General features: G+C 40.0%; 3 protein-coding genes across 5 annotated transcripts; all 3 read right to left on the reverse strand.

The window, feature by feature from the left end:
- Positions 1 to 977: 977 nt before the first annotated feature.
- Positions 978 to 6,750, reverse strand: dlb (deltaB). The gene is made up of 7 exons (XM_088280108.1): positions 6,502 to 6,750; positions 6,184 to 6,423; positions 6,034 to 6,091; positions 5,689 to 5,946; positions 3,760 to 4,121; positions 3,244 to 3,460; positions 978 to 2,423 (listed from the first exon to the last, which is right to left on the reverse strand). Exons 1-7 carry the CDS (start codon positions 6,550 to 6,552, stop codon positions 1,720 to 1,722), a joined length of 1,890 nt encoding a protein of 629 aa, XP_088136234.1. The 5' UTR covers positions 6,553 to 6,750; the 3' UTR covers positions 978 to 1,719.
- Positions 6,751 to 13,590: 6,840 nt separating this feature from the next.
- LOC148320083 (uncharacterized) lies at positions 13,591 to 18,405 on the reverse strand. 3 transcript variants are annotated; one of them, XM_088280487.1, is made up of 5 exons: positions 18,170 to 18,405; positions 17,218 to 17,416; positions 15,638 to 16,060; positions 15,155 to 15,208; positions 13,591 to 15,055 (listed from the first exon to the last, which is right to left on the reverse strand). In XM_088280487.1, exons 2-5 carry the CDS (start codon positions 17,342 to 17,344, stop codon positions 14,634 to 14,636), a joined length of 1,026 nt encoding a protein of 341 aa, XP_088136613.1. In that variant the 5' UTR covers positions 17,345 to 17,416; positions 18,170 to 18,405; the 3' UTR covers positions 13,591 to 14,633. The 3 variants fall into 3 exon arrangements, with proteins under 3 accessions (XP_088136613.1, XP_088136614.1, XP_088136615.1); XM_088280488.1 differs by lacking the exon at positions 18,170 to 18,405 and adding an exon at positions 17,991 to 18,138; XM_088280489.1 differs by lacking the exon at positions 18,170 to 18,405 and adding an exon at positions 17,923 to 18,121.
- A 1,090-nt stretch (positions 18,406 to 19,495) lies between these two features.
- On the reverse strand, positions 19,496 to 25,949 carry capns1a (calpain, small subunit 1 a). Its single transcript, XM_088278987.1, has 11 exons — positions 25,740 to 25,949; positions 24,788 to 24,844; positions 24,670 to 24,706; positions 24,487 to 24,579; positions 23,595 to 23,652; positions 23,303 to 23,367; positions 22,540 to 22,608; positions 21,769 to 21,847; positions 20,736 to 20,852; positions 20,599 to 20,657; positions 19,496 to 20,503 (listed from the first exon to the last, which is right to left on the reverse strand). Exons 2-11 carry the CDS (start codon positions 24,832 to 24,834, stop codon positions 20,477 to 20,479), a joined length of 651 nt encoding a protein of 216 aa, XP_088135113.1. The 5' UTR covers positions 24,835 to 24,844; positions 25,740 to 25,949; the 3' UTR covers positions 19,496 to 20,476.
- Positions 25,950 to 27,495: the final 1,546 nt, after the last annotated feature.

Below are 27,495 nucleotides of genomic sequence, written 5' to 3' on the forward strand. Positions count from 1 at the left end.
CACATGACTTCCTCTTTACGTAAACGACTCTATCAAAAGTGCACTAGTGGCATTTGCCTTCTTTGAAGCAGTGGAGCAATTTGGAGGTGAACTTTAAACGGTGCATGTCGGTCTTGAAGTCAAAGTTTGAGATCTGACGTGGCAGACGTACTCTAATTAAGTACTCGAATACGTTACTTAAGTAGGAGTACAGATACTTCTTTACGTCAGTAACAGTAACAACAAAATACAGTCTGAAATTCTCTTAATATTCAAGAGTACAAAGTTATAAATTGTGTTTATTTTTTTTATTGTCAATTACACGCAACATTTGTTTTAAAACACATTTTTGTTATTAATTATTTTTGCTGTCTTTTTATTGGGTTTGCAAGATAAATTGGGTTGAAAATTCCCATGAGGCCATTTTTCTAGCTGTTATCGTTGATTTTAAACACCTGCGAGGTGAGTTGTTCATGTTTATTATGGAAAGAAATAAGCGAGTGGGTCGCTGTTCTTGATTTGTTATGCAAAACAACTTTCGTCAATGTCAAGTGGCATTGAGTATTTTTATTGTGTTGAAATTCAACAGTCCATATGCAGAATTGTGGCCAGGAACTCTTCTCTCCCTCCTTTTTTTTTTTTTTTTGCACCTCTATGCAAAGCAACCTTGCCTAGCCAACCTCCAAGAGGACTAAGGACCTTATTTTTTTTTTTTTCAAACATTTCTTGTTTAAAAATAATTTATAAAATAAAAGGACAGCAATAATTTTGTCCTTGTTTAATTAGTTGCAAAATCCAATGTGACATCTTATACCCTGTTTAAGTAAAATAACCGATGGTGGGGCCAAATATTACATTTACATATATTGATAGCTTAGAACTCTGCACTGATATAAAATGTGGCAATGGCATGAATACAAAATATTTACCTGAGATTTTGGTCACGACTTATTGATTCCAAGACATATTTAAAAGTGTCAAAAGGCTTACATCAAGTTTTAGTCTCGCCTGCGTGTAAACCATTTATCTCAACTACATAGTATTACATCATACATGTTTTTATTTCATAACAAATCCACAATATGATCAACTTAAATATTAATGAAAACACATAAGCACACAAACTTTGGCATGAACACAAACAATGGCACATGACAGGGCAATGTAATCAATCGTTAGCAGTCAAATGACATGAATAACTTTGGGATAGTTTGTCTTCAATTGCCCATTCAACAAAAAGTAATAATGTTTGTCTTCATTCAGCATCGTATAAATATATTTCTGTGACAATCAAAGTGAAGCCATAAACGTTGGTTTTTTTTTTTCAAATAAATAAATAATAAAGTATAAAAATGATGGTGCGCACAATAAGGAAATAATGAGCAAAGGAAGATTGAAAAGCAAAAACAAACAAAAAAAAAATGACAATGGCATCAAAACAAAGTCATACATCGGGGGCAAATTTTCCAAAGCAGTTCAGTACTGTTACTCGATGTATTTGGTTTAAGTTGTAGGTCCTACAAAAGATGAATCTTAAAAGTCGTCTCTTTGGGTCTTAAATGTGAAAGAAGTTTGCCCCATAAAATTATTTTAATCATCTTTGTAAATGACTTTCATTCGAGTAGTCCATTGTTTGGTCTGTGGTCGGACAGTGGCTTGCAACTCGTCAATTTTGCTCCTCGTGTACGTAACGCAAAGAAAAAAGGAGCAACAAGTGCTAATATTTGCCTTGAATTCTGTTCATCTCAGCCCAACTAAACCAAGGCTTGCCTCGTCCCTCCATATAAAATCCGCCCTGGCCAGGCTGCTCTCCACAGGGTTGTGCCTGTACCCTGACCTTCCTTCCGAACACGGGGCAAAGCTGAGGCGAGCTGCACTGTTGCTGATCTTGAACAGACCGTTCGGACTGAGGAAGGAGTCCCTCTCGCTTCCCCCCAAGTTGTTGACCGTCTCCAGGTCATTGTAAACTGCTGCGTCGCTGAGCTGCTTCCTTCCTCGCAGCCTCCTGCGCCTCCTCAGCAAGATAATACCGGCCACTAGAGCCACGACCAGGACGGCAAGAATGCAGGACATGGTCAGCGTGGCCGAAGAGGGCTGGGAGGTTTGGCGCAAAGCGGGCTTGTAACTGGGCTGGAGTGTGAACTCACAACTTGGACCCATAAATCCTTTCGGGCACTGGCATACAGGCCCTGTGAAGTGAGTGAAGCAAGTGCCGCCGTTCTGACAAGGACGTTCTCCGCATGCGTCTGAGCGCACGCTACAGTTCTTGCCAGTGTAGCCTAAGGTGCAGGAGCAAATGTAGTCATTCACGCCATCTTGACAGGTGCCAGCATTCTGGCAGGGATTTGAGGCGCAGTCGTCGATGTTGACTTGGCAGTTGGCACCGGTGAAGCCGGCCTGACAGCGGCATAGAACACTCTGGCCGAGGTCCAGACACTCGCCACCTGAGAGGGGAAAACACTTGTTCAGCATCGGGCTGGTCGGAGACGAAAGTGCTGTGTGAACACAATTAAACCTCTTGGCTCTAGGCTGGCAATTTGTGTCCACCTCACTTCCTTTTTTGAACTCTTTTAGCTGTGTTAATGCAAATATATATTTTAATTCATTGATATATACTGGATTGAATAGTACAAGCTAAGTAAAATATATTGTAGTTACGTTGTAACCAATAAGAAGTGGAGACACCATGCAAGACCATGGAGAAGAATTATCTTTTAATTTAAAAAATGGATGCTCCCTCCCCTGCCTGCAGAAAGACTGTACTATTAGCAATAACAAAAAAGGTCGTATTGAAAATATAGTGGACCCTTGCTTTTCAAATTGTGATTTTTTTTTTTTTTTTTTACACCCCAAAATAAATAATGAAAAAAAAGACTTGGGTTAATCTCCAATAAGCGGTTCCCATTAAAAAAAAAATAAAGGCTTGTTTTTTTGTTTTTTTTTTAATATTGAAAGTCAATGTGCAAATAGTTGACTATGGGTGCTGAATGTGGAGTGGAGGTGTTTATAGATTTTAAAAATCTTTTAATTATCGTTTTACAATCTCTACATTGTACAAAAATGGAATTTGAAGACTTTAAAAATTCGAGTTAAACATTGCGTGTCATAAAAGAAACAGAAAACGAAGTAGTAAATTCAAAAAAGCCTTGAGGGTTTAGTAAAGTAGGATACTGCTCAGATGCAGGAGCGTTGGCCTCTTTTTTTTTTTTTTTTTTTTTCAAAATTACAGGTTTACGTGTTAGCCACAAGGTGGCGCCAACTGACCGTTTAAACAGGGCCTATTGCTGCAGCGATCCAGCTTTTTCTCACAGTTGGAGCCGGTGTAGCTGGGCGGACAGCGGCAAGTGTAACCCCCCGTCATGGTCTCCACACACGTCCCACCATTGAAGCAGGGCCCATCCGCACACGTCATCGCTATAATTTCACAGTTTTTGCCGTAGAATCCTTGTGGGCAGGTGCACGAGTAGTCATTTTCAAGGTCCTGCAGGGAAAACAATGACCATTATGTTATGTTGGGAAACATTAAATAGGTGGGCAAATAATTCCTAGCTTTAATTTCTTGTCCTTCAAGGGGAAGTCAAGTAAAAAAAATCTTTAGAAGAACATGTTCTATGCAGGCCCACTCGTCGAAACATGGCATTCTGATAAATAGTGTGTTTGTGGAATATGTGTTAAGCAGTAGAATTCACCTGTTTTTAGACATATCAGAATGCTGTGTTTAGATGTTATTGGAAAGAGTTTTATGGAGGTAAGAATAAACTTATTATGTGGGAAACTTACATTGCAGCTGCCTCCATTTTTGCAAGGGTTGCTGTCACACTCATTGGTTTCCATCTCACAATTGGTGCCCCCATAACCAGGCCTGCAGGTACAAGTGTAGCTGCCCTGACCAGTGTTGGTGCAGGTTGCACCATGGGCACATGGCTTGTGGTTGGTGCAGTAGTTGAGATCCTGGTCGCAGAAGAGGCCCCCCCAACCCTCCTGACAGTTACACTGCCACGGCTGGCTGCAGGTGCCGTGGAGGCAGCCCGGGTAGCGCACACACTCGCCGCAGGAGGGACCCTGCCAACCCATACGGCATTTACAGCCCCCTGGGGCCTCACAGTAGCCGTGCCTCTCACTGCAGTCCGCTGAGCAGATGGCTAGGGGGGAGGAGAGAGGAGAGGGTGTGTGATTACAATAGGCACGCCTTTGCTTGCATCTTATACACACATATCGGGGCCCCCTGTCTGACCCCGGCCCCCTTCCAGACTTCACTGTTAGTTAAGTATTAAGCCAAGCAGCTGGCATGCAGGCACACTGCCTGGGGATGCTTTCTTCTTCTTTTGAAAATCTCCTCACTGCATACGAACAGATCACCTTGAAATGTTTTGTCTGTTTTGTCTCTGCACTACCCCAGTGCCCTTTTTCTTATTGTACCAGAGAACATAAGGCACACGGAGCATTACTTTACAAAACACACCTTAACAAGATGTCACAGGCATTTTTTTAAACATAAAAAGACTGCAGTCTCAAGATTGTCTTTGGAAGCTCTCGATAACAACATCATTTGTGCCATGTTATATCAAGTTTCCTCAATAAGATGAACTTTTGTGTCATATTAGTCTGTTTGCCGTAGTACTACTGCATTTGTTAAGTCGAGTTATTCATTATTAAAATGTCGCTCGCTCATCTAAAAATGATTTGCGGGCCACAATTTACACACATTGAGGTGCTCTTAAGCAAGGCACTCTCCCCAGGTCAAGGGGAGAAGCACTTTTGTGTTTGTGAGCCCCTTTTACTCTGACTTATCTCCTTGCATGTCTGCTTTTATGTTGTATGGTTCTCTCTATGGTGTGCAGCACAAATATACAGCAGAGTATAAATTAAATTTGACCTCGAGAGACTATAAATATACGAAATTATAGTTTGGGTAAGTTAATAATGTGTAATTGTGTAATAGTTTGACAACAGAAGATGACCAATAAATATACAATTTACATACAGCAATATTAGAGTACAGAGTACTAGAGTACATCTGTCCGTCCACAATAATAAACGTATTGTATCTCTCTTACAGAATCAAACAGAATCATGAATATCTCAGTAAAGTCTTGAATCTTGAATTGGTTCTCATTGTACTGTTAGCATGTGCATGTACAAGTATACTCTTGGCCCTCACTAGAAAGAACATTCAGTGCACTAGTATAACACTAAGGGTGCACTAGTAGAACTATCTTATTAGTGGGTTTTTTTCACTACTGACTTGCATCATACATACATGTACGTTTCCATACAGTGGGCCACATAAAATGATGTGGCGGGCCATATCTGGCCCACGGGCCTTATGTTTGGTGCCTGTGTGCTAACTGAACAGCGCGGGAAAAAAATAAGAGACCACCATGTTTTATTCAATTTCTCATTCATTTTCGTGTCTGGTGCCACTAAAAGTGTATTAAGTACGTACTTTGCATTTAAAATTAAAATGAAACTGAAGAAACAAGGGTGGTCTTAATGTTTTCTGTCATAGAATAGCATCATACATCAATAGTAATAATACTATAGCCCACTAATGTCAACTAAGCTCAGTTTTATATCCAGTCATCTTACGGGTAAGGACAAAAGAGGACCTAAAGCAGGATAAAAATAATATCCAATAACTGAAACGCTTTGTCATGAAGAGCCGCAGAAAAAGTGGTCAGGCGCGCAAATCACTGAGCAAAAACTTACGTTCAGAACAGTAGTTTCCTTTCCAGCCCTCCAGGCAGATGCGGTTGCCCTCCTCGTCACAGGTGTAGTGACCCAGCGTGTCATCCCGAGGCCTGCAGTACTCGGCGCAACCGTCTCCGAAGTAGTATTCGTCGCAGAAGACGTGGTAAGAATAACGCAGCTCACTCTGCTCTCCAAAGTGCACATCCTGGGACCAGTCCTCACCGATGGCCAGTCTCCTCCTGGTCGCCAGGCGATTCACCAGGTTGTTTTGGTTATCTGCATAGAACATTGAATTGATTTAGAACATATAGAGCTCACAGGAAAGTTTCAAGAGAACAATTTCACCAATGACCAAAAATTTACCTGTGTATTCTGTTGGAGATTCCGCGTTCCAAGCCTCAATAATCAACGAAAATGTCCCCTGGAACAATTTTACAGAATGCATGAATGGTGAGATAGGAATCCTTTCATTTTCCGCTGTTTTCATTATTTGATCGAGATGTTTGCATTTACCGGCCATTTGAAGTGGAAAGGCACCCTGATTGGGGCGCTGCTGGAGATGGACGTGTGATCGGCCCTGATCACATTGGTTTGCCCGGTTCCAAACGTGCACGGCGGTTCGGCAGAGATGACATCTTCTGGGTGCTTGAGGCAAATTCTAAAAAATATATGGCAGTCCCTATGTCTCCTGCAAATGCGCTGTGCCGTGTGGAATGAATTGATTTTCAGCTCAAAAACTCCGGAGGATAACACCTGAAATGACACATCAACATAACATAAACACAAATCTGCGCGAGGTTACGATCATTCCACTTTAATAAATCCACTTACAACGTGCACCAAGGCCAAAGCAAAAAGGTATCTCAGGTGTGCACGTGCCATTTCCTCTCAGACTTTTTTTTTTTTATCCTTTCGCTTCTCAAATTCAAGTGGATGCAGGCATTCGTCGTGCGCAATAATTCCACAAAAATCCCCGAAAAAGATCCCAATCCTTCAAAACACGAATCTCGTCTAACTATGTGATCCTGTTGGTGCCCTTTGTGTGTTCTCCTCGTTTCTCGCTCACCCTATCTTACTCACTTGGCACGCTACTTTGTTTTGGGTTCTGCTGCGTAAAGATTGCTTTTATACCCCGCGATGACGCGCGTCGCGGCCAAAGAGGAGGAGTCGGAGCAGACCTCAGGGGAGCAGCCTGACACCCGTGGGTCTGCTTGGGGATTTAGACAACCCACCATACATCTGGACTATTTTGGAATATTTGTATCAGGATAAGAAGCAAGAGCAAAGAGTGTGTCTGTTTGTAGATTTGTTGCGCATGGAATGCTAAAAACACTCGGGTTTTTTTTTTGGGGGGGGGGGTTTGTATAATTTTGGCCAAAACGTGCCTAAAAATAGCATAGAAATAAAATAAATCTCGTTAAACATGAAATTTAGGAATGAGGTCATGTCTTTTATTGCATATTTTATTTAATAATTCCATGTTGCAAAGTAATCGCACATCACGACTTTTAAGTTTTTTTGTATTTTTTTTTTTTCATTATTTTTGTTGTTGTCGAGGGCCACCAAACAAAGACCAGAAGGGATAGCACATGGTCACCTCTTTTTTTTTTTTTTTTGAGCACTAAACCTGATAATTGCTCTGACGCGTGGGGGAGACAAAAGCGGGTAGCGGCAGGTCTCTGGATTGGCCTTTATTGTGCAGCTCGAGGCTATTCAGACGCCTTGAAGCACGCGCGCCTGTGTTCGTGTGCGTGCGCGTGCGTGCGCGTATCACGTTGCCTTTGTCTGGCCCTCAGGCGAACAGCTGTATGAAAATCAACGGCACATGGTCAGTCGTGTGCGGCGCCAACCCTGCTATTGTTTTCCCAGAGCATCACCCCCCAACACACACACACACACGCACCCCCACACACCCACACCCGCACACACACACCCCCCCCTCCCTGCACCGAAGCAAACACGCACACGCCAAATCCAATTTTTCAGGGCGCACCCGAGTGGGCAGGCCGTTGCAGCACCTGTCGTTTGCTCGAGGTGGCGGAGGTTAAACACACCTCAACTGTTGTTTACATCCTATAAAGCAGGCTCACGCTGTCTTAAATCGATTGAAACTCTTTGATTTCTGACGAAACCTACCTTTATTCGACTTATTTTCAATTAAATGACGTTTCAGAAAAAGGCCAAGCAAAGCACAATTATGATTGGCTGCTGGCCAATCCAGGTTGTATGGTGGCTCTTTCGGCTATGTTCCAGCTACTTGAGGAAAAGCATAGTGTTCATGTGCGTGTGTGGTGATTGTTGAAGTGTGAGTGCGAGTCTTTTGATATTCTAATGAGGGGGGGGGGGCGCATGCCTACGTACACTTCCAACATAAACAATAAAACAGAAGATGTCTCAAGTGAGGCAAAATAGGCATTAGGCTGGCTAACCCAAATACAGTCACAAGCCCTGACCTACATTTACAACATACTAACATGTGTTCTATTACATTGCAGTTGTTTATTCCCAACTGTGTTTTTATTTTTTTTATCGTTTCGTTGGCTACGCTGCTTCTGTATTTCAAGTGGTATATGTGGATGTGAATTTATTTATTTATTTTTGTCCAATCAGATATCAGCTTCTGTGTGCTTTAATAATGAAAAATAATCCAACCGGGATGTTCAGGTAGAGCTGGCCGATGGAGTAATTTCAACGTACCAAAAGGATTTACCTCTCCGTGGCTGATTTATATGAGAATGAGGAACTGAGAAAGTGATAGATTATGTTGTTAGGACGCTCCACACTGCTTCTTTGCTGATCACGGTGAGGACACACAGCATTAAAGCACCAGTTGGGATATTTTCAGAGACTGAAGTGGGAATGAGTAGACATGCACATTCATTTGGATGAGGATTGGCTCCAGTTTTTCAACTGTAGGCGACGTAACTACAATGCGCCGTTTTATTCTTTGGAACGTATACATACACCACACAATGGAGCGTTCCAATACGGTCACACTGGCTGTGGAGTGGCCTCCTTGCTGGAACTTTTTGTTAGCTGAACAAAGACCACCTCCAAGGGTTCATCACTACACCCTTACCTTGCAGAACAGCATTGTGATGTGTTTTTATATACCCTATTCAGTACTGAATTCCTTTGCCCTCTCTTATTTATTTATCTAATTTATATATTTGTCTGTATTATTGTTGTTTTGCACTGGAGAGGGGAGCCCTCTAATCTCGTTGCACACTTGAGTACAATGACAATAAAGGGATTTCTAATTTCTAAAAATGGGTGCATTATTATTTTTGTGCCGGGACAATGGTCTCGTTCATCATGTTTGTTAAATTGGTTGCAATAAGTCAACAATTTTTTTTCCCACAAACTAAAAGGAGTTTCATTGTGCACACATGCTGTGGCCAGATGAAACCAAAGTTGAGCTTTTTTTGGCATCAACTCAGCCTGCTGTGTTTGGCCAAAGGACACCAGCCAGGCAGCTGAAGCTGAAGCTTGGAGTCTCCGAGCAGAACTAGAATTTTCTATATTTTGCTTGGGGATCAAATCAAATTTAGCACGGCATTAAAAAAATGATTTCCCCACTGAATTTGCAACTCTTAAGTGTATGTTTGTGCTTTGTACATGTTAATATACATTTTGTCAGAAATTGCAACACGTGTCATCCATCGGAGGCTGTATTTATATTAGGTGTCTCATCGATCCACTGTGCTTGATGCTCTCTGCGGTGGGGGGTCTTTTGTGTCTGCTGAGCAGATGGACAATGCAGCCGCTCTGTTGTCGTATGTATTACTTGCTAGGAGTGTGACATGAGCGTGCCATGGGGCATGGGAATCGCAGAGGAGTCATATCACCCCCATCACGGACCTCCCATTAGAGAGGCCAGCATCTGCCTCTTCTACGGCTCACCAAGAGCAGCTTGAAAACCTTGTCCCTAAGGACACGTGGGGGAGTTGCGGCAAACCTGACCCGCGCGGGCTCTCGAGGGAAAAGTCAGCCTGCTGCGGCCACATCCACAGGCCTTTGCTTACTGTCTGATGTGGAGACAATAGCTGCTGTGCTTCGAGTGTCTCCTGGGTTATGATGCGTGTGTGTGCATGTGAATTTATGCAGGCAGCGTCGTATGTACACATGTCATTTGGTTGATTGGTGGATCTCGTTAAGATGCGAGACAATTAAGCGGTGCTGGGCACAAAAATGCAAGAGGCCCGTGAAATCCCAGTGAGCAGATTTATGAGTTGGGTCAGTGGGGGCCACCAAGAGTTTAGGACGAGTATTGTGAGGCAAATCAGGGACTGAGCATAAAATACAAAGAAATATTGTACATTAGGAGGGGTCTCCAACTCGCGGTCCGGGAGTCATTTATGGCCCGCGGGATGATATTTTGCGGCCCCCTACTTGACTTCAAAGTTTAATGTCAAGTAAGTTTTATTATTTATATCATCGCCTGGGTGTTGTGTTTTTTTTATCTCACCGGATACCATCGCTCAGACTCATGACAGATTTTGGCGAAACTTTATTCTGAAGTGACACCAAATGGAAACAATAGATATCCTCCCACACAGTTCTAGTCATGTGTTTTGCAAAATCTGCCATGAAAAGAAAGTTGGCGACGAGAAGAGCCAATTTCAACAAGAGCGATTGGGATTTTTCATTGTAGTTAGTTTTTATTCTATTTTGATTCAGGTTTTTTTTTTAATTCAGTTTGTTTTAATTAATTGTTAGAACAGGGTTATTTTTTTATTTGTGGAAAATTCTTTAATTTAGCTTGTTTAGTTTTAGTATGGGCGACACAGAGGGCGACTGGTGAGCACGATGGCCTCACAGTGTAGAGGTTGTGGGATCATTCCTGTGTGGAGTTTGCATGTTCTCCCCTTGCCTGCCGTGGGTTTTTTCCGGGTACTTCTGAACAATGTCACCAAGTATTGTGTAATAAACAATTCTCAAACCACTATTGTTGTATTTTTTTGCAGCTGTATTTGCTTACTGTGAGCGACGCATGAGTGGACAAACTCCAGTTTCATTTGGTTTTGTAATCAGGACTGAGGTCTGGGAAAATGGTAGATTGTTGTACTTTTGGTTCATCTTCATCTTCATCTTCATCTTCATCTTCATCTTCATCTTCATCTTCATCTTGCAGTGCTTTGCTGCGGGCTCACGGCCATGGGGTAGCCAGCTGCCTATTGTAAAACAACAACAACAGACAAATAAAACCAGAAACTAATTTTTATATGCAGTTCCAGGCCGGGTTTGATTGCTGTATAACGCTATATTAAATTATAATTAGAAGAAAGTTTAGCTAACATTGTCTCTTCACAATTATCTGTCAATATACATGTATATATTTCAGTTGTAATGATGCCATTTGAAGATAAGGCGGGGACACATCAATTAAGTAAAAGGGACATTTTGTGCACAGTTGTACTGTATAGGTCTGTAAATTCACAATTTAATAGTCGTAAAGAAAAAATCTGTAAAACTGGAAATAACCATTTAAAAAAATTAAAGGGGAAGTCAACCCAAATAATTTAACTATAATTGACGGTATGTTGTGAAGATGCCATTTATTAACCAAAGCAATGTTGAAATGGGAAAAACATATGTCGCTAAAATTAAGTACAATTTTAAATCGCTAGAAATCACATTTGTTGGCTTTATTTGAAATAGACGCCACATACTCATTTCTTTCAGACAGAGTAACAAAAAGTTTCAATAATAAGACCTAATTAAATGTAATGAAAGTCAAGAGTATTTTACTAATACAATAAATGTTTGGATTCTGAAGACATACATTAATACCATTTATTGTACTCTTATTAGAATATTATTTTAAATATTTATCTCATAATTTATTTTAAACGAAGAGTTGCGAAAGGAAAAAAAAAAAACAATTTCAAGAGAATCCTACAAAAGTCTGTATTCCCAAATTACTGCCCCTTTACTAATGTAAAAGTGGGTAGTGGAAGTGAACTGTTTGTCTATAAGCAGCAGATGTATAATTGCTCTTTTGAGACAGGGCCCCTATCAAAGTTCGACCGCCACCCCCACCAATGCCTCAGTCCCACCTTTCCAGCCCAGACACTCCTGCAGCAGCTTCTGCAGCAGATGGGAGATGAAAGGAGGAGCTGGGAGGATGGAGGACACGCAAAGAGCAGGCATGACAACTGAAGAGAAGGAAAGGGCACAGGGGTCAACTATGGCAATAGAACAAGGAAGGAAACTTGCAGAAGGATAGATCGATATTTCTATTCCCCGCCTTTATACTGGGCCCCTCTTAATCCACGTCTCTTTCAGCCAGATGTCAACAAGTTCTTTCAGCTTTAAGGAAATGTGGCACTTTCAGCTAAAAAAATGTATTTGGGACTGATTTTGTTCATTTTTATTTATTTTTTGTCATCCTTTCATTTTCTATTGATGCCACATTAAATCATCTTGAAATGAACAAATTATACAAAGAGAAAATAACTATAAAACATCAGTATTCAGTTGCAAGGCTTTAATTAACAATGATATATTTTAATGTGATTTTTTTTGGGGTGGGGAGAGAAATTACTTTTTCATTCGTACGGGGGGAAAAGAGGTCCAATTCAGTCCAATGCTGTTTTACAGGCACTCAGAGTGAATAGTATCTTTTCATTGAGGCTTAAGTCCAGTGTTCAGGGGTTCCCTAACGAGCTAATGCGAAAGGCAATTTCGCAAGTGAATACAGCTGCCTATTAAGGACGCCACCCAGCTAGACACGAGCTGCCTTCCAGCTATGCAGGAAGCTGCCGTACAATGTCGAAGTTCTATTCAACTGCAGCACGCTAGAGCAGCTGTTTAACCAGAGGAGACACAAGGACTACTTGCGAATTCAACCATGTCATAGCCTATCCCCCCCTTTATCTTGTTTCCACGATTTGCTGACAAAACAGCTGACATCTAAATGAGACACTTATTTCACTTTACATGGTAACAGAAATAAATTAATTTCTTAATAATAATGTAAAGATTAATTTCAAATGTTTTATTAAAAATCAAGCAACATTTTTCCTTTTTATTTCAACATTCAGTAGTTTGACAGCTCATCAAGAAATTTCATTGCTCACATTGGTGCATTGGTACTTGCATTTGAATTCAATTTGGAGTTTTAATAAATATGTATGACCAAAAAAAAAAATGAAATAAGGGTAAGTTGTAGCAGAAACACAATACTCAAACTGTTACCCAACCACAGAATAATTTAATTTTCATGTCATTTAAAGTGAAACTTCCACTCAACAGATTTAGAATTCAACGCACAATGCGCACGGCGCGGCTATGGACGCGCATTTGTGCCCTATATTGTTTAGTTTTTTTTGCATGACTTTAAAGCTACTATTTTTTTCCATATTACTTTAAATAAATGAATATTAGTTTGAATATAATTATGGTAAAAGTTAATTTTCACCCGATTTTTGGCGCTCCCGAGAGTCCACAGCGTCCTTCGCATCGGCCTATCTCGTCTTATGCGTAAGGCGTCGTTAATTATTTGGGGCGATAAGATGACTCACAATTGCGTAAACTGTGATTTTATTTTTTGTAACTGTGTGGCGTCTTACACTTTAAAGGATTTGAACGGCATAATTACCAATCTTTGGCTGACTAGTCTCACTAGCAAAAAAAAACACACACAAAAAACTAACGGCAACCTTTTATCTGTTGGCTGCCCTTTTAGTAACTCCCACAGCGCCCTCTGGTGGAGTTAGTACAAAGTTGTTAAACGGTATGTGTGTGCTGGAAGCAAACGTTTTGAGATGTTTATGCTACTCTCAAGAGTAAAAAATACGCACCTTTTAGATATGATAACGACTTCAGTCTCGTATGTAGAAAGTACGCTTTTCAAATAACAAAAATAGACCATAAAATGCCAAAGTATCAATTGACGATGGAAAAAACGCCCCAAAATGTTTACAGATAGTTTATTCAACCTCCCAAAGAAAATGTTTATTTTTACGGATATTCTAATATATAATGCAGTAAAGGATGTAAAAATAACAGGTAAAGTATAGTTTTGAGATATATGGACCATATAATGGTCAGGTGCTTAAAACTACTCAAGGTTACAGTACGAGTGATTCGCTATACACAAACGCAACGGAACACTTATGGGCAGAATGCGCTGAATTTGACACACTTCAAATTCAATGGCCCACTCTCGTATGCCAGCAATAAAACAAGGAAAGTCTTTTTTTTTTTTTTTTAAAGTGGTACATGCTTTAACAATGCAGTGACAGACGTGTCACTCTCAGTAGCAAAACAAACTGTTCAATTAAACCCCTCTGACAGGCTTGCCGGGTTTACATGGTGCCTTGAATAGTCGGTTAGAATGGATCCGAATAAAATGGCCGACTTCGGATGGACTTCTATTTTGATTCATAGGGGTGGTAAATTCATTTTGTCAACCCGAACGAACGTCATCGTTTTGCACACAATTCAATCGGAATGGCCAGGCGGCGTCCGGTCTGCGCATGCTCTGTCTTGACGTAAATGCATAGTGACGTCATCGGCCACGCGCTTTAGGTGGCTGAGTCTTCTCAGAGCTCGTCTACGACATGAGAAGTGATTTGAAAGTATTGCTAACCTTTTATCAAGATGCCGTTTTAATTAAAGTGTCAAAACAATCGCAAACAGTGTGCTAAATTTATGAATAAACTCCATCATGACAAATCACGTGATGTTTACATGGATCTGCGTGTCACATGGCTGATATGATTAACAGGGTGGAGAAAACGTCACATGTAAACAGGTGACCAGAGATCTTCTTACGGAATGATTTCATTTCAGACTGACAAAAAGTCTCCATGTAAACCCGGCTGTCTCTACCCATAATGGAATATCAGTTGAATACTGTCATAAATACAGTAACCAGTGTAAAATCCAAAGGAAATTGAAGGTTTCTGTGGCTGAAGGCCAAATATAAAGTCAAGGATAAATCTGGCGACTTGATGCTATAATGCAGGCCGTCCATTTAGTTTGTCATGCATGAGAGTGATGGCACTGCCCGTGAAGTCCCGAAGCACCTGGACTGTTTCTCGTTGGAGCTGCAGGGACTCGCGCACAAATTCCTGCTGAGTTTCTGCTAGCTGCTGCACCGACTCAGACAGAAGCTCAAGGGAGCGAGAAACAGTTTCCAGCAGGATGTTAGTGGCGTGCTGCTCCTGGAGGCTGAGTGACGCATTTTGTAGCATGCTTTCCCTCGCATTTGCATTTGGTTGACCAGTGATTGGAAGTGAGGCTGTCAAAATTGAAGCGCCGGAGGAAGTATGAGGTCGTTCTTGTTTATGGAGACCATTGTTTCCTTGGTGATCCCCTTTTAGTTTTGTTGCGTGACTTGATGGCAACGCGTCATCTTTAGCGTCATCATCCCAGTCTGCCAAAGAAACAAGCATCTTGTTTCAAAGAAATCCCAAAAGAAATATTGGAGTAAAAAGCCGTCTTTTTCACGGCATTCTCATTCACGAGAACTCACCTTCTGAAGCAGGTATTTCAAACTGCATATCAAAGGCAGCATGTGACGAGTCCCCTGAAACAATAAAAACTAATGAAATGTGCGATGCGTTGCTTTAAATGGATGCAAAAATATGGCAATAAAATTAACATAAGTCCTTCATGTAATACATTATGTATAGATTGATAACATTTATTATTATTATTATTATTTTATTATTTTTTTTTACAAAATATGTCAAGGAGCAAAGCCCCATTAGTTGAAGCATTGCATTCTGATTAATATTGCATTTGTGGAATGAGTTAAAGTAAAATCCGCCCGTTTTTGTACATCTCACGGGGCGCAATTTTTAGCATTTGCTGTTGACTGAAAATGACACCACAGTTGCTCAGTGCTCAAATCATGATCCAGCTTCATAAAACAGGTGAGCTGTGATTGGTCATTGAGCAACCGTGATGTCATTTACAATCGACAGAAGGTGACAAAATGGCTCCTCTTTGCTACCTGACTGTGCAAATCCGCTTGAAGAGTAGGACAATGGTGGAGGCCTTGACAACTCGTCAGCACCATTGGGTGAACTCTGCATTCCAACCATGTCGTCCTCCTCCATTTCTTCAACATCGTCATCATCGCAAAGGGGGCCCAAGTCACTGTTGATCTGGTCTTCCTGATCCATCTCCAGAATCTGGAGCACTACTTTCTCTGTTTGATTAAGGTCTTTAGATAGACGGGAATTGAGGCCTCGGTTTGGCACCTTGCCCGACCGCATGGCAGAAACTTTCCGCTTGGTGTCACACTTCAGGTCCGACCATTTCTTCACGACCTCAATGACCTCTCGCTGACACTCGCCAATCTCATTGACACGGGCAGCAATTTCAGCCCATGTGCGCTTCTTCACGTCTGTTGCCACACCACGGTTGAATTTTCCTTGGGGTTAAAGAAAAAAAGCAACAAGATGAGTTTGAACTCTTTCAAATGTCACAGTGTAAGAAATCTGACATCCGGTACTATTAACCTTTTCAATTGGCTGCCAGGATGGCCGAGTGGTCTAAGGCGCCGTGTTTCGGTCCCAGTCTCCCCAGGAGGCCTGGGTTCGAATCTCGAATTTCCCCATAGAGGGACTAATAAAGGGAATCTTATCTTAATTCTAAAAATGATTTCACGAATAACTCTGGCGTAGGAATGAGAATAATACTGTGTGGCTTGTGGAATTGATTGATTAATAAAGTGGACCGGACTCTACTGCATGCAAGTGACCCAATTCTGAGTTTATGCTTTCAAGTGGCACAATTACATCCCTCTTGGCAATAAAGGTTTGAGACTGTGAGACGACATGACATGGTTGCCCAACTTCTAACTTGAGCGCAAACAAAGCAACAGCGCCGAACTTGACAATTGTTCGGGAGACAAAAAAGACAAAGCAAACTCCAACACAAATGCCACTTAGCTCTCTTGATTAATGTGCATTGTCCAAAATAAAAAAAACATAAAAACAAACACTGTGTCAATCGCTACTAGTAAGCCCCAAAGATAACAGAAGTAGCCCACAAATATTCTCCATTTTGTTTCAAATTAAAATAGAGTCCAACGCCAGTTTTAATACCGTGATATTTCTGCTCATGGTTAACATACATTCAGAAACTAATATCAGCGCATGTCTAATATACATCGAAAGTGGTCTCTTGCATCTGCAGTATCCAGCCTTTAAAGTAGTGAGTGAGTAATAAATAGAATTAGAGTGCACTACTTGACTGCAACCAGCAGAGGCTGTTGATTAGTTTCAGCTAGTTTGAGTTCAGAGAACAAAATCACAACAATGCCATATATCCCATTTCAAAATTGTTAGAACATTTGTATTAAAAAAAAAAAATTCCTTCGTATTTCAAAGCTCACATAAAATGGACTACTATTAAAAATATTATTTTTAAAAAGTGATGAGTTCATTTCTTCACTGTCCTCAAATTCCTCCCTCTACTTAAAGGGCTGTGTTCTTTGCTTTATTACGTTTTGGTAAATCAGATATTGTATGGTCACAGGAACATTGGTCAAGCCAACAACATGAAGATAAGCGTTTAGAGACATACCCACAACCACAGAACGATGTTTCCTCACTTCATCTAAAAGTATGTGAACCTCACTGAACGTGAACCGGGCTTTCCTTTTCTTGAAGCGTATAACACTGTCTTGGTTGAAGAGTAACGTTGAAGACATCCTCCACAAAACAGCGTCAGTGGTTCTTCAGCGGCTTTGTAATCGCCTCTCAGCTCCAAATTCCAGATGAATCTGCCGAGGGTTGATAATTGCATTGTAGTTGTTGTATTATAACTAAAAGTACAATAACTAAACCACGAGGTTAACATTGCGTACTATATTGGCACAAGGTGGAAGTAAACAAACACGAGTTCCAAACGAGCACCCTGCATTACTCTTGACATAAGACTTATTTTACCGATATTTATCGAAATGTTTCAATTACAGACAGTATTTTGTGAATTTCAACCTCACCCACGGACAACCAAGGAACAATGCACGCGCTTGATCACACTTGCAACAGCTTAGCTTAAAATGGATACAGCACTCATATTCGCATGATCTCACACACTGTTCTTAACAGGCACCGATTTCAAATAACCATAATGCATTTATCAGACAAAATACTTTTGACGAGCACTTGTTTAGACGTAAGATTTGGTAACGTCGGTACTATTGCAGCTAGGCTAATTCTCGAAGGTAGGGATGGCTAAAGCTAACTTTGACTCAGGTTCGCTCATGATGCACAGTTTCCTCACCTCCTGGACTACGTGAACTGCTAATGTGCATATTTGTTTTATATACGGCACCAACATCATTTACCTACACTTATAATGGTAAATCCACAGACATTGTCTGACAGTATCAGCTATGTGGCAGCACTGATATTCATTAAGCTCAGCTATGCTTTCTTTGCAGCAAGACAGAGAGGGCTAATGCTAGTGCTAAGATAATAAAGCGCATTATTCGCACTTCCAGACCGCAACCTGAAAATGATGAACTCACCCGAAAGTCCCCCAATTGATATTTGCTTTGCAAGTATTTATATAAACGTCCTTATCAACAAGCTAGCTAGTGTAAAGCTAGCGGGAAGACTACCGTCCAGACTACGTCCGGTGATTAGTTCAGGTAAGGTAGCCTGGTTGAAAGAGCAATCCTGCTTTCACGCAAAAATTAGCGATGCATTTATCTTATATTACACGGATCCCATTGCCCTAGTTATGTACAAAAATGCTATTTGAGTCATTGAGATTTTCGTCTTCTATTATCATTTTCTAGATTGTAAAATGCGCTCTTATTTTGAAGGGAAATCACTTCCGAGAAAGACAGAGGGAGAGAGCGAGAGGGAGAGAGAGAGAGAGAGAGAGAGAGAGAGAGAGAGAGAGAGAGAGAGAGAGAGAGAGATTTTTTGGGGGAATATAGTTGTTTTTTGTTTTAAAGCGCTTGAATCTTTGCATTTGCAATTTATATCATCTTTTTGCAGTCAGGGAGGACCGGTGGATGTGCTGGTGATATAGATCAAGTGTAAAGTAAACTTGACCAACCATATTTTGAGTAATAAATCTATTCTTTTTTTGTTGTTTTTTCTTTTTTAACGCAAATGTGCTAGATTCATAGTTGCCCTAACAACAAAAATTCTTTTGTTCGACAATCTCCGATATTCTTCGGGAATGACGTAATTTGCAGAACGAGTCACCAGTCGCCATTGTACTTATTGTTGATGGTGCGGTGAGCTGCTCAACTGCCATTGTTGTTGCATTATTTGGCGAAAGCGAGGCATAGTTCGCATTCTGGGAAGCATCTGTTTTAGTGGCCAAAACGAAAAAAACATAGGGCACATAAGTGGACCAATTTCATTCAGGTCGTTGCTTTCGGGTGGACTCCTCGTACTGTCAAAATTGCAACTTTACAGAAAGTAAATAAAAAAAAAAATAAATAAAAATAACCCCAGCACGTTTGAGTTTCCAGGGTCAACTTCGTTCAAGTTGTCTTATATATTCCAGTATATTGCCATTGCACACTCACATCGACGTAATATCGTGTAGTGGGGACGGACCATTGGTTTCCACCAGACTGCGCCGAAACTGTCTTTTATATTTGCCAAACATACATGATCATTTATCTAGAAAATAACGAGAAAATAATTGCATCATATATCCTCTCTTAGTCAGCCGTACTGTATTGAATCCGATCATATATCCATCTTTCTTGAGAGCGTGCACTTTAGGCTTTAATTTTTAACCTAAAAAAAAAAAGCATGTCTCAACCACTTATTTGTTGGTCATTCATGAAGTTGGTCACCAACCCGTGTTCAATTCAAATCAAAACACATTGAACGCACCTCCTTTATTTCAAATACAGCACACGTGTCTATTTCAACGATGCAGTTAAAGTGGTTAAAACTACAATGACGAGATCTTTGAAAAAGGCACCTCAATAATTGGCTGCATGCATTAGTAGCATACACATCTCCTATATTGTTTATTCATTCACACATGATGCTGGTTTAGGCATATCCATAGAATGCAAAGTTGTAACAAATAGTACAAGTAAACATAAAAAGACAGTAACGTGGGGCATGTGACAGTCACACATAACGTAAAATGACATAATAGCCATCAGGCTGTCCAAAGAAAACATTGCCTCTGTATGTTAAAGCATGCTATAAAGAGAGGACAGTAGATGTAACACATAAGATTTCCATTATTTGATATATAATTTATATTTGAGTCGATTTTCCATTAGAGCCAGCATTTGCGGGCGAGCATTTAAACACTTTTTCATGTGATGCAAAAATAGTGATTTAAAAAAAAAATAAAAGAGACCTTTATGGTAATTAAACTCTTATTTGGCTGATAGGCTTTTCTTCTAAAGTTCATCCTGGTTTACAAAATTTTAACGTTAAGTGTTTTTGCCAACTGAAATGTAACTATTTCACATTTTATGTGGTCTATGATTTGTTCTCCCCTCTTCACATTTCATTTCGACTTGAGTGGAGCTCAAAAGCAATCCCAATGACTTCTGCTCAGCATGCAATTAATCACGCCGGCTAACTGCTATCTCTTTAGCGGCGTGAACATTTTCAGTGAATATTTGTGCTTCCCTGGGGTTGACACAGCATCATTTCTGCCTTACAAGTAATATGGCACAGTCAACAACCCTCTGTCTCGTGATCAGGCATTGCTTTGAAAATAATATCTGGAAACAGTGAGTGGGATGAATAAAATAGGAAGTTATTGAAAGGTGGAGAAATATATATATAGAACATCTAAAAAAAAAAAAGAAAGTGGGTCCAAGTAGACTGTCCTGGGCTCAAGAATACATGGTCAACTGAAGCCACTGAAATGACACAAGCACACAGAAAATAATAGAGTAACAATTGAGTTTGGGCTGACCTCATCTATTGGTGTCAAACAAAACTGAGATGCCATTACCTCCTGAACATTGACTTTGATCGTCCCATTGTTGTCCTTATCCAGCGTTTTAAAGGCACCTGCACAACAGTCACGTCAATCGTATCTGAGTGCCTCAACAGAATTGTTAAACCAGAATAGGCTCTTTTGAAACTTACGGCACATGGCATCCAGCCTTACGAGACAGCCTATGTAGTTGTCAAAATCCATGTTGCCACTCTCATCGCTGTAACGGCGAATTATCATCTGGAACAGCTGCTCACTCAGAGGAAAGCCTGCCAAGACCATTTTAACAGCCCATGTTAAATCAATCAAAAATATTATTGTCATCGTACCAGTTACAAGATTTAATGCACGGAGAATGAAATATTCCAATCTAATTTAAGGACATGCATCACTGTCCATAAAGAAAAAAAAAAAAAAAGAATACTACAAAGCCAAGTTAAGAAATTAAATAATTAATACAACAAATCTAGCTCTTTTTGCCTCCCAAAATGCTACAAATAAATGTGGGTTAATCTGATAAAAAAAAATAAAACAGACCAGATAATTTGAGAAACATTCATTCAATATCATTTTACAGCCTCCGAATGAACATGTTCAACAAAAGATATGTAAACAATGAACTGTGAAACGTTCTGGGGGAACTTTAACTGGTCCTTTTATCTTAAATGCTCACATTATTATACTACGAGTAACTACCAGGCTGCATATGCTCAGTTGAACTAAATAAAACAATGTGACAAGAGAAAATTTGTACAAGAAAGCAATAATAGATTTAATTGTCATCAATGCACTTCATTTGCTCATTTTAAAATAAATCAGCGAGCCGGAGGATACTAATGTGTGGGCTGGAATAGCGGCCCAGAGCAGAACATTTAGCAGACCGGCCCGGCGGGAAATTGACAGAATATCCAGTGTTTCCAAAAAATGAGATTATCTGCTTATCCCAAGGTAACATGAGATTTAATATCTTGAACAAGCCAATTTAACAAGTTACAGAACATGGATTTTTACAAATCCTTTTTTAAAATAGTTTTTGTAAATAGTCACAGAAAAGACAAAGGGAAAGGAGGTTAATTATGTGCATTGTTTCAAGCTGTACTGAGTAAAGATGCATGAAGGACATTTTCAGCAATATTTAAACAACAAAACGGTAAAAAAAAAAAAAAAAAAAAAAACACAACTCACCAGCAGCTTTGAAAGCATTGGGCAATTCATTAGCCCCAATAACACCAGAGCCATCTGAATCGTAGGACTTGTACACTCCCTAAAAAAAAAAAAAAAACATTTTTCAAACGTGTATTCAAATTTGGAAGGATGTGAATTAATTATGCAAACAATCTTGTCAATTATCCTATCAAGCTTAAAACTTAAAAGGACTGTTGTCATAACGAGCTGGGGAAAAAAAACAAGTTTGTAAACAACAGAAATCAGATTTTTGTTTTTGTTTTTGGAAATGAATCCAATTTCAAATTTTTTTCATAATGTCAGAATGCAATTTGATGCAATAGGTCGCCCTCAAAATTAAAAATAGTTTACATAATACGAGTTACTTTTCGGCTTCAGATCAAATTACCTGAAAATTCCAAATAACTTTTGCTTGCATGCGTATAATTTTTAGGTTTTCATGCGCCTTTGTTGTTTTGGGTAAGGCATTTCTGAAGCACAATGTTTCATTAATGTAAATTTTCCTTATGGGACTCCTAAATAATGTAGTTATTACAACATTTTACCTATCAGTAATTCAAAAAGTACAATTTTTATTGAGTGGAATGGAATGTTACTTGACCGCATTGCAGTTGCAAAAATACTTGGGTTGTGTTTCCATTGTTGTACAGTAGTGACAACAGTCTTATTCTCTCTGACTCACTGCTGATGATTAACACTGACCACAGGAATGCAACAGCATAAAAAGGAAACACCCATGTAGAGCAAATGCATCCATTCTGCCGTACTTGCCTGCCATTTCTTGATGTTATTCCAGAGGTATTTGAATTCATGGAAACCAAGTTTTCCAGTACTGTCACTCTGGAACATCATTAAGGTCCACAATGTTCATAAAGCGCAGCAAACGTGCCCTGTCATATTTGCCGAAGGTGTATTTCAGCCCACCTTAATCCAGAAAACACACCCAGTTCACGTCACACTACGTTTTACTTGTTCTTGATCTTTCAACAGCTGCTGTGAAAGGCTGACAAGTATGGGCATGACATGCTGCGCACCAAAGGATATTTTTAAAACGACATGAAAGTCGCTGATAATTTCATTGATATGTTTTCAGCACATTATTAGAACTTTAATTTAATCGAAGTGGAGAATGCTTGGGTGCAACTAAAATCTGTTTCAACCGGAAAATATTTTATTGATCGAATTGAGCAGAATAGTTTCACTTTGAAATATATCGAAAGACGTATTAAATCGTCTTTTATGAGAGCGATATATCTTACAGGGAAATGGTACATGCACATTAGTGACAAGTTCATTCAAATGTCATTACATATTATCCTCGCGAACTGAGCCGTACCATATCAAATCGAATTGTAATCCCACCGAGTCGAACTGTAACGAATCATTTCACTTTTAAATCGAACTGGCCTTGAATTGTTTCGAAAAACCAACCCATATGTATAAAACTATCAAATCTCCTCTTTCCCGCTCTCATGCACTTCAGTCACGTGTCTGTCATTGTGCCACCTATGCAACACATCAGAAAAAAGGATACATCCATGACTGCCACCATGCTTCTGCAAGACTCAATAGTGAAACCATCTGTCTTCAGATCTCCATCTGAACACGCGCACACACATTTTTGGATTTTGTATTATACATGCACATATTATGATTACAGAAATTAGGATTTTTTTAAACATTCTTTCATATAGGAGAAAGCAACTTTTGAATAACTGTCCACTGTAGTGACCATTGTCCTAGAAAAGGTTAAGGTTTGATTCAGATCAGACTCAGAGGAAACCACTAAAGGCAAAGACAGAAAAGGAAAAGGCACAATAACTTACGTTTTCCAATGATTTTGTTCAGAATGTTCATGAGTTCAGCGGGACTCACTTCCATGTCCTGTGAAAATTCAAAAGAGTGAGCAGTTAAAAGTGCGGACATGCAATCAAATGTTTAATGTAAAACGGTTAATAATACAAAAAAAATAAACAGTGTTCTTTTCATATATCTAAATGGAAAAAGCAGTTCAGGGTCAAACTTTTTTATTTTCCTGATGTTGCTACATGCATGATTGCACAGTATATCCTAATTAGTTATTTCATTGCATGTAGCAACAAATCTGCCTGGATATAATTTATATCATTCGATACAACTCCAAATAATGCACCTTTAAATTAAATTCTAAAAACCTAAAAATTAAAACAAAATTAATATCCTATCTGTCGGACTGAGGATTTGGAACCGGAAATTGCAGTTGGTGTCCTATTGCAAACAATTACATTTCCTGTGTGGAGTTTGCATGTACTCCCCGTGCTTGTGTGGGTTTTCTTCGGGTACTCTGGTTTCCATTCCAAAGACATGCATGGTAGGTTAATTGAACTCTCTAAATTGCCTCTAGGCATGATTGTGAGTGTGAGTGTGAATGGTTGTTCGTCTTTGTGTGCCTTTGTGTGTCCGGCAACCAGTCCAGTGTGTACCCCGCCTCGTGCCCGTACACATCTAGGATAGGCTCAAGCACGCCCGTCAATGAAATTAAAACCACCAAGAGGGTCAGAAGATAGAAAACTGATGTCAGTATGTGCTCAACACTGACAAAACCAAATCAAGTCCAGGCAGGTACCCATGCAGAAACTCATCTGCATATGCTAACAATATAGAAAGTGAACAGCGGTTTAAACTATCAATACAGGCAATGAAACAGACAGACAAACATGAGTTGGGTGGTACACTCACATCTCCAGCAAGTTGTTGGAAGACCCTGCGGAACTGTTTCTCTTCATCGCTCTCATGCTGCTCTGTATACGCAAGAGGTCTGCGAGGTGCAGGCTTTGAAAACATGACAAACATTGTCATTAGTCGGAGTTAATAGTGCAGTGATGCACACATTGAGTTAAATAAGAAAAGCTTGTCACTCACAGGTTGGGTGGGAATGAACTGGGCCGGGTCGATGTTCCTGCAAAAGCATTATTAAATTGAGAAATTTAAAAGACAAACTATGTTGAGGTGTTGGATGAATCTTTGTGTTGTATCTCACCCAATGACATTAATTAAGCCACCAATGAACTTGCTGGCAAACGACATCTTTAGTCAGCTGTGAATATCAAAATGTCACAAGAAATTATTGAAAAATATATACGCCACAAACACTACTTGTGTCCGAATTCAATAGTATCTGGATTCAATCAAAAACAGTAATTGTGCGATTGGGACCAGTTTGGTGTTTTAAAAAAGTGTACAATTCCGTGGTATATAAAGCTTCTGATTGTATTCTATAAAGTAGTGGCAGCTGGTCAATAGAGGTCACTAGGACACCAAAATACATTCCTTGAAGACAAAAAATAAATGAAAATATTTAAAAGAAAACTAAAACATTTCAAACAAGTGAAAAAAAGTGTTCTCAAAAATGTTTACAAGTTACATAAAATTGGGGGCGTTGCGTAATCTTTGACTGCCCCTCATTGTATGTATTATGTGCGAATCTTCTGATTTTACCTTTAGTTTTGAATGACACGCTCACCATCCTATAAAGGTAAAACACTGCCGCACCCACAACGCTAAACGACGAGCAAAGAATTTTATTTTGCTGCTCTTAGTTTGTGATCACTAATAAGCCCCAACATCAGAACAAACTGGGAATTAAACTGTCATCTAGATATCTGTATCATTTTTCCCCTAACGCTTCGAAACTTAAAACTGTAACATGTTGTTTTCCTCTTTTGGATGGAATAAATTGCGAAAAAAAACCACATCAGGTTTGTGATTTAAATACTTTTAAACTATAAACAGTTTCAACAGTGCTGACTGAAGCGTACAACAGCGACATTTGCACGAGCTAGCTAATCGGCAGCATCGGCTAACAGGAAGCTAGCCAGCTAACTACGAGGGACGCAACCTTGCCTGTCGAATTGGACAAACCTTTTAATTTAGCTCATAGCATCCCAGACATACATACGTTGACAACTATATAACTTGCACAATGCGCTTACCGTTGTGAGCAGGGTCACTCAAGTTGTTAGCTGGCAAGTTGGCAAGTTCCGAAGCAGCTGGCACACGGATCCGTCACCACAAACACACCCTGACTGCCGCTAGCAGAGAGAAGCAAGCAGGACGAGAGTATGTCCTACAATACAAGTTGTACCCGTCCTTGTGCCAGAACCGCACCTCTCGTTTGCATGCATATTGTTACATGACTGCCACCTACTGGACGTAAATCAAAACGCAAGTACGACCCAAGATAATGCTCCAAAAATGTACTGACACGGCCTAGGGGAAAAAAGGATTAAAATGAATATTTTTGCTCCGGTTAATTCCGCAGCAACATTGGTTATCAATGCATACTTTTGTTTGTTCCGCATCTACGATTTTAGGGGACTTGACAGGTACAAAGGGGTCCAAATACTGTTAACTTTTTAGAATGTTAAATAAATTGATGGAGGTGCTTTGGTGGGTTGACACAGATTTGAGATGAGGCTAAGTGTACAATTGCAAATGCACATACTGTTCGAGAGCGCAGCTTTCAAACGCGCAAAATCTGTGGCTTACTGAAGTTTATACCATGGTGAGATTTTTCTTGATGGGTTTTGCTTCCATTTTAGTGTTTAGAGTTCTGACAATGTGATGCAGATCTTAGATATAAACACATTAGATTTGTTTTTCTTTCAGATGAAATGTTGCCAAACTGTGGAACAAGGGCCCAAGAGCGCAATGTAGTTTTTTTTTTCTAAGTCATGGAACAGCGAAACACCTTCAGCAAGAAAATGCACGAGAGTTCACCCAACCAGTTTACGTGTGCTTTATGGACTTGGGAAATGCTTTTATTGTGTCTCTCTGTGCATGGTTCCTATGTGAGGTACTCCTTGCTGGTTCCCTCTGCAACCGCTATCAGAATTCAGTCCACATTGCTGGCAGTAAGTCAGGTTTGTTTTCAAAGAGAGCTGTACTCCACCAAGTCTGTTCTTTGTCAAACATTCTGTTCCTAATCATTATGGACACATTGTCTCTTGAGGGGTGTCCAATTACATGTCTCTTCCTGATCAGATGCAAAATCACAAGCACTGCTCTTTAGTCTTTTAATAAATGAATTCTCTACTAATCATCTGTGACGCATGTCCTGGCTGAATGATTAAACTGACTATTTTCAAAACTTATTGTGCATTGCGCCATACTTGGCAAGCCCCTGTGACATCAACCCTATCGGTTTTTGCGTATTGCTGACTGACTTTGGAGAGCCGGGAACAAGAAATCCATTCATACTCACATTCACACCTTTGAGCAATTTAGAGTGTTTAATCAACCTATTATGCATGTTTTAAAATAAAATGGGCTTACCCTGACTACCCTGTGAAACCCACACGGACATGAGCACTTAATGCAAACTCATCATGCTACCTTGTCTTGTAAGGATGATAAATAATATAGTGCGCTATAATGCCCCTAAAATATTCAAAACCATGTGTTTCATTGTAGCTGCTTAAGATTTGGTCGCGTATGATGTGCAATGCAGAAAAGGGATGTCTATCCTTCAATTCCCACTCCAGCTAAAATTGCTCCATCCATGAAATAGAGGTATCCATGGTTACATCAGGAGCCATGTTAAAGGGTGCCTGAGTGTGTCTATTCTCAAGCAGTCGTCCCCCCCCCTCCCTCCTCCTCAATTCATCATTTGAATACATCGCTCTGCCACCTCAAGGTTTTTCTAAAGCTATGATTTGCCTTTACAAATGAGATTTGCAGCGTATGATT

The sequence above is a fragment of the Idiotropiscis lumnitzeri genome, chromosome 17 (assembly GCF_059441095.1).
Source record: "Idiotropiscis lumnitzeri isolate Australia: NSW breed Sydney's pygmy pipehorse chromosome 17, RoL_Ilum_1.0, whole genome shotgun sequence".
NCBI classification, from domain to species: Eukaryota; Metazoa; Chordata; class Actinopteri; order Syngnathiformes; family Syngnathidae; genus Idiotropiscis; species Idiotropiscis lumnitzeri.

What these genes read in the sequence shown, in the direction of transcription:
- dlb (XM_088280108.1), bottom strand. Translation starts at nt 6,552, where the DNA reads ATGGCACGTGCACACCTGAGATACCTTTTTGCTTTGGCCTTGGTGCAC. An exon ending in ATCTCCAACAGAATACACAG is followed by an intron (nt 5,947 to 6,033) that starts GTAAATTTTTGG and finishes TGTTCTATGCAG; the next exon opens with ATAACCAAAACAACCTGGTG. An exon ending in CAATAGGCCCTGTTTAAACG is followed by an intron (nt 2,424 to 3,243) that starts GTCAGTTGGCGC and finishes TTCCCCTCTCAG; the next exon opens with GTGGCGAGTGTCTGGACCTC.
- capns1a (XM_088278987.1), bottom strand. Translation starts at nt 24,834, where the DNA reads ATGTCGTTTGCCAGCAAGTTCATTGGTGGCTTAATTAATGTCATTGG. An exon ending in TCCAACAACTTGCTGGAGAT is followed by an intron (nt 23,653 to 24,486) that starts GTGAGTGTACCA and finishes GAATTTTCACAG; the next exon opens with GACATGGAAGTGAGTCCCGC. An exon ending in TCAAAGTCAATGTTCAGGAG is followed by an intron (nt 20,504 to 20,598) that starts GTAATGGCATCT and finishes GTGTCATTTCAG; the next exon opens with TGGCTTCAGTTGACCATGTA.
- LOC148320083 (XM_088280487.1), bottom strand. Translation starts at nt 17,344, where the DNA reads ATGTCTTCAACGTTACTCTTCAACCAAGACAGTGTTATACGCTTCAAG. An exon ending in ACATCGTTCTGTGGTTGTGG is followed by an intron (nt 16,061 to 17,217) that starts GTATGTCTCTAA and finishes TTTAACCCCAAG; the next exon opens with GAAAATTCAACCGTGGTGTG. An exon ending in TGAAATACCTGCTTCAGAAG is followed by an intron (nt 15,056 to 15,154) that starts GTGAGTTCTCGT and finishes TTTCTTTGGCAG; the next exon opens with ACTGGGATGATGACGCTAAA.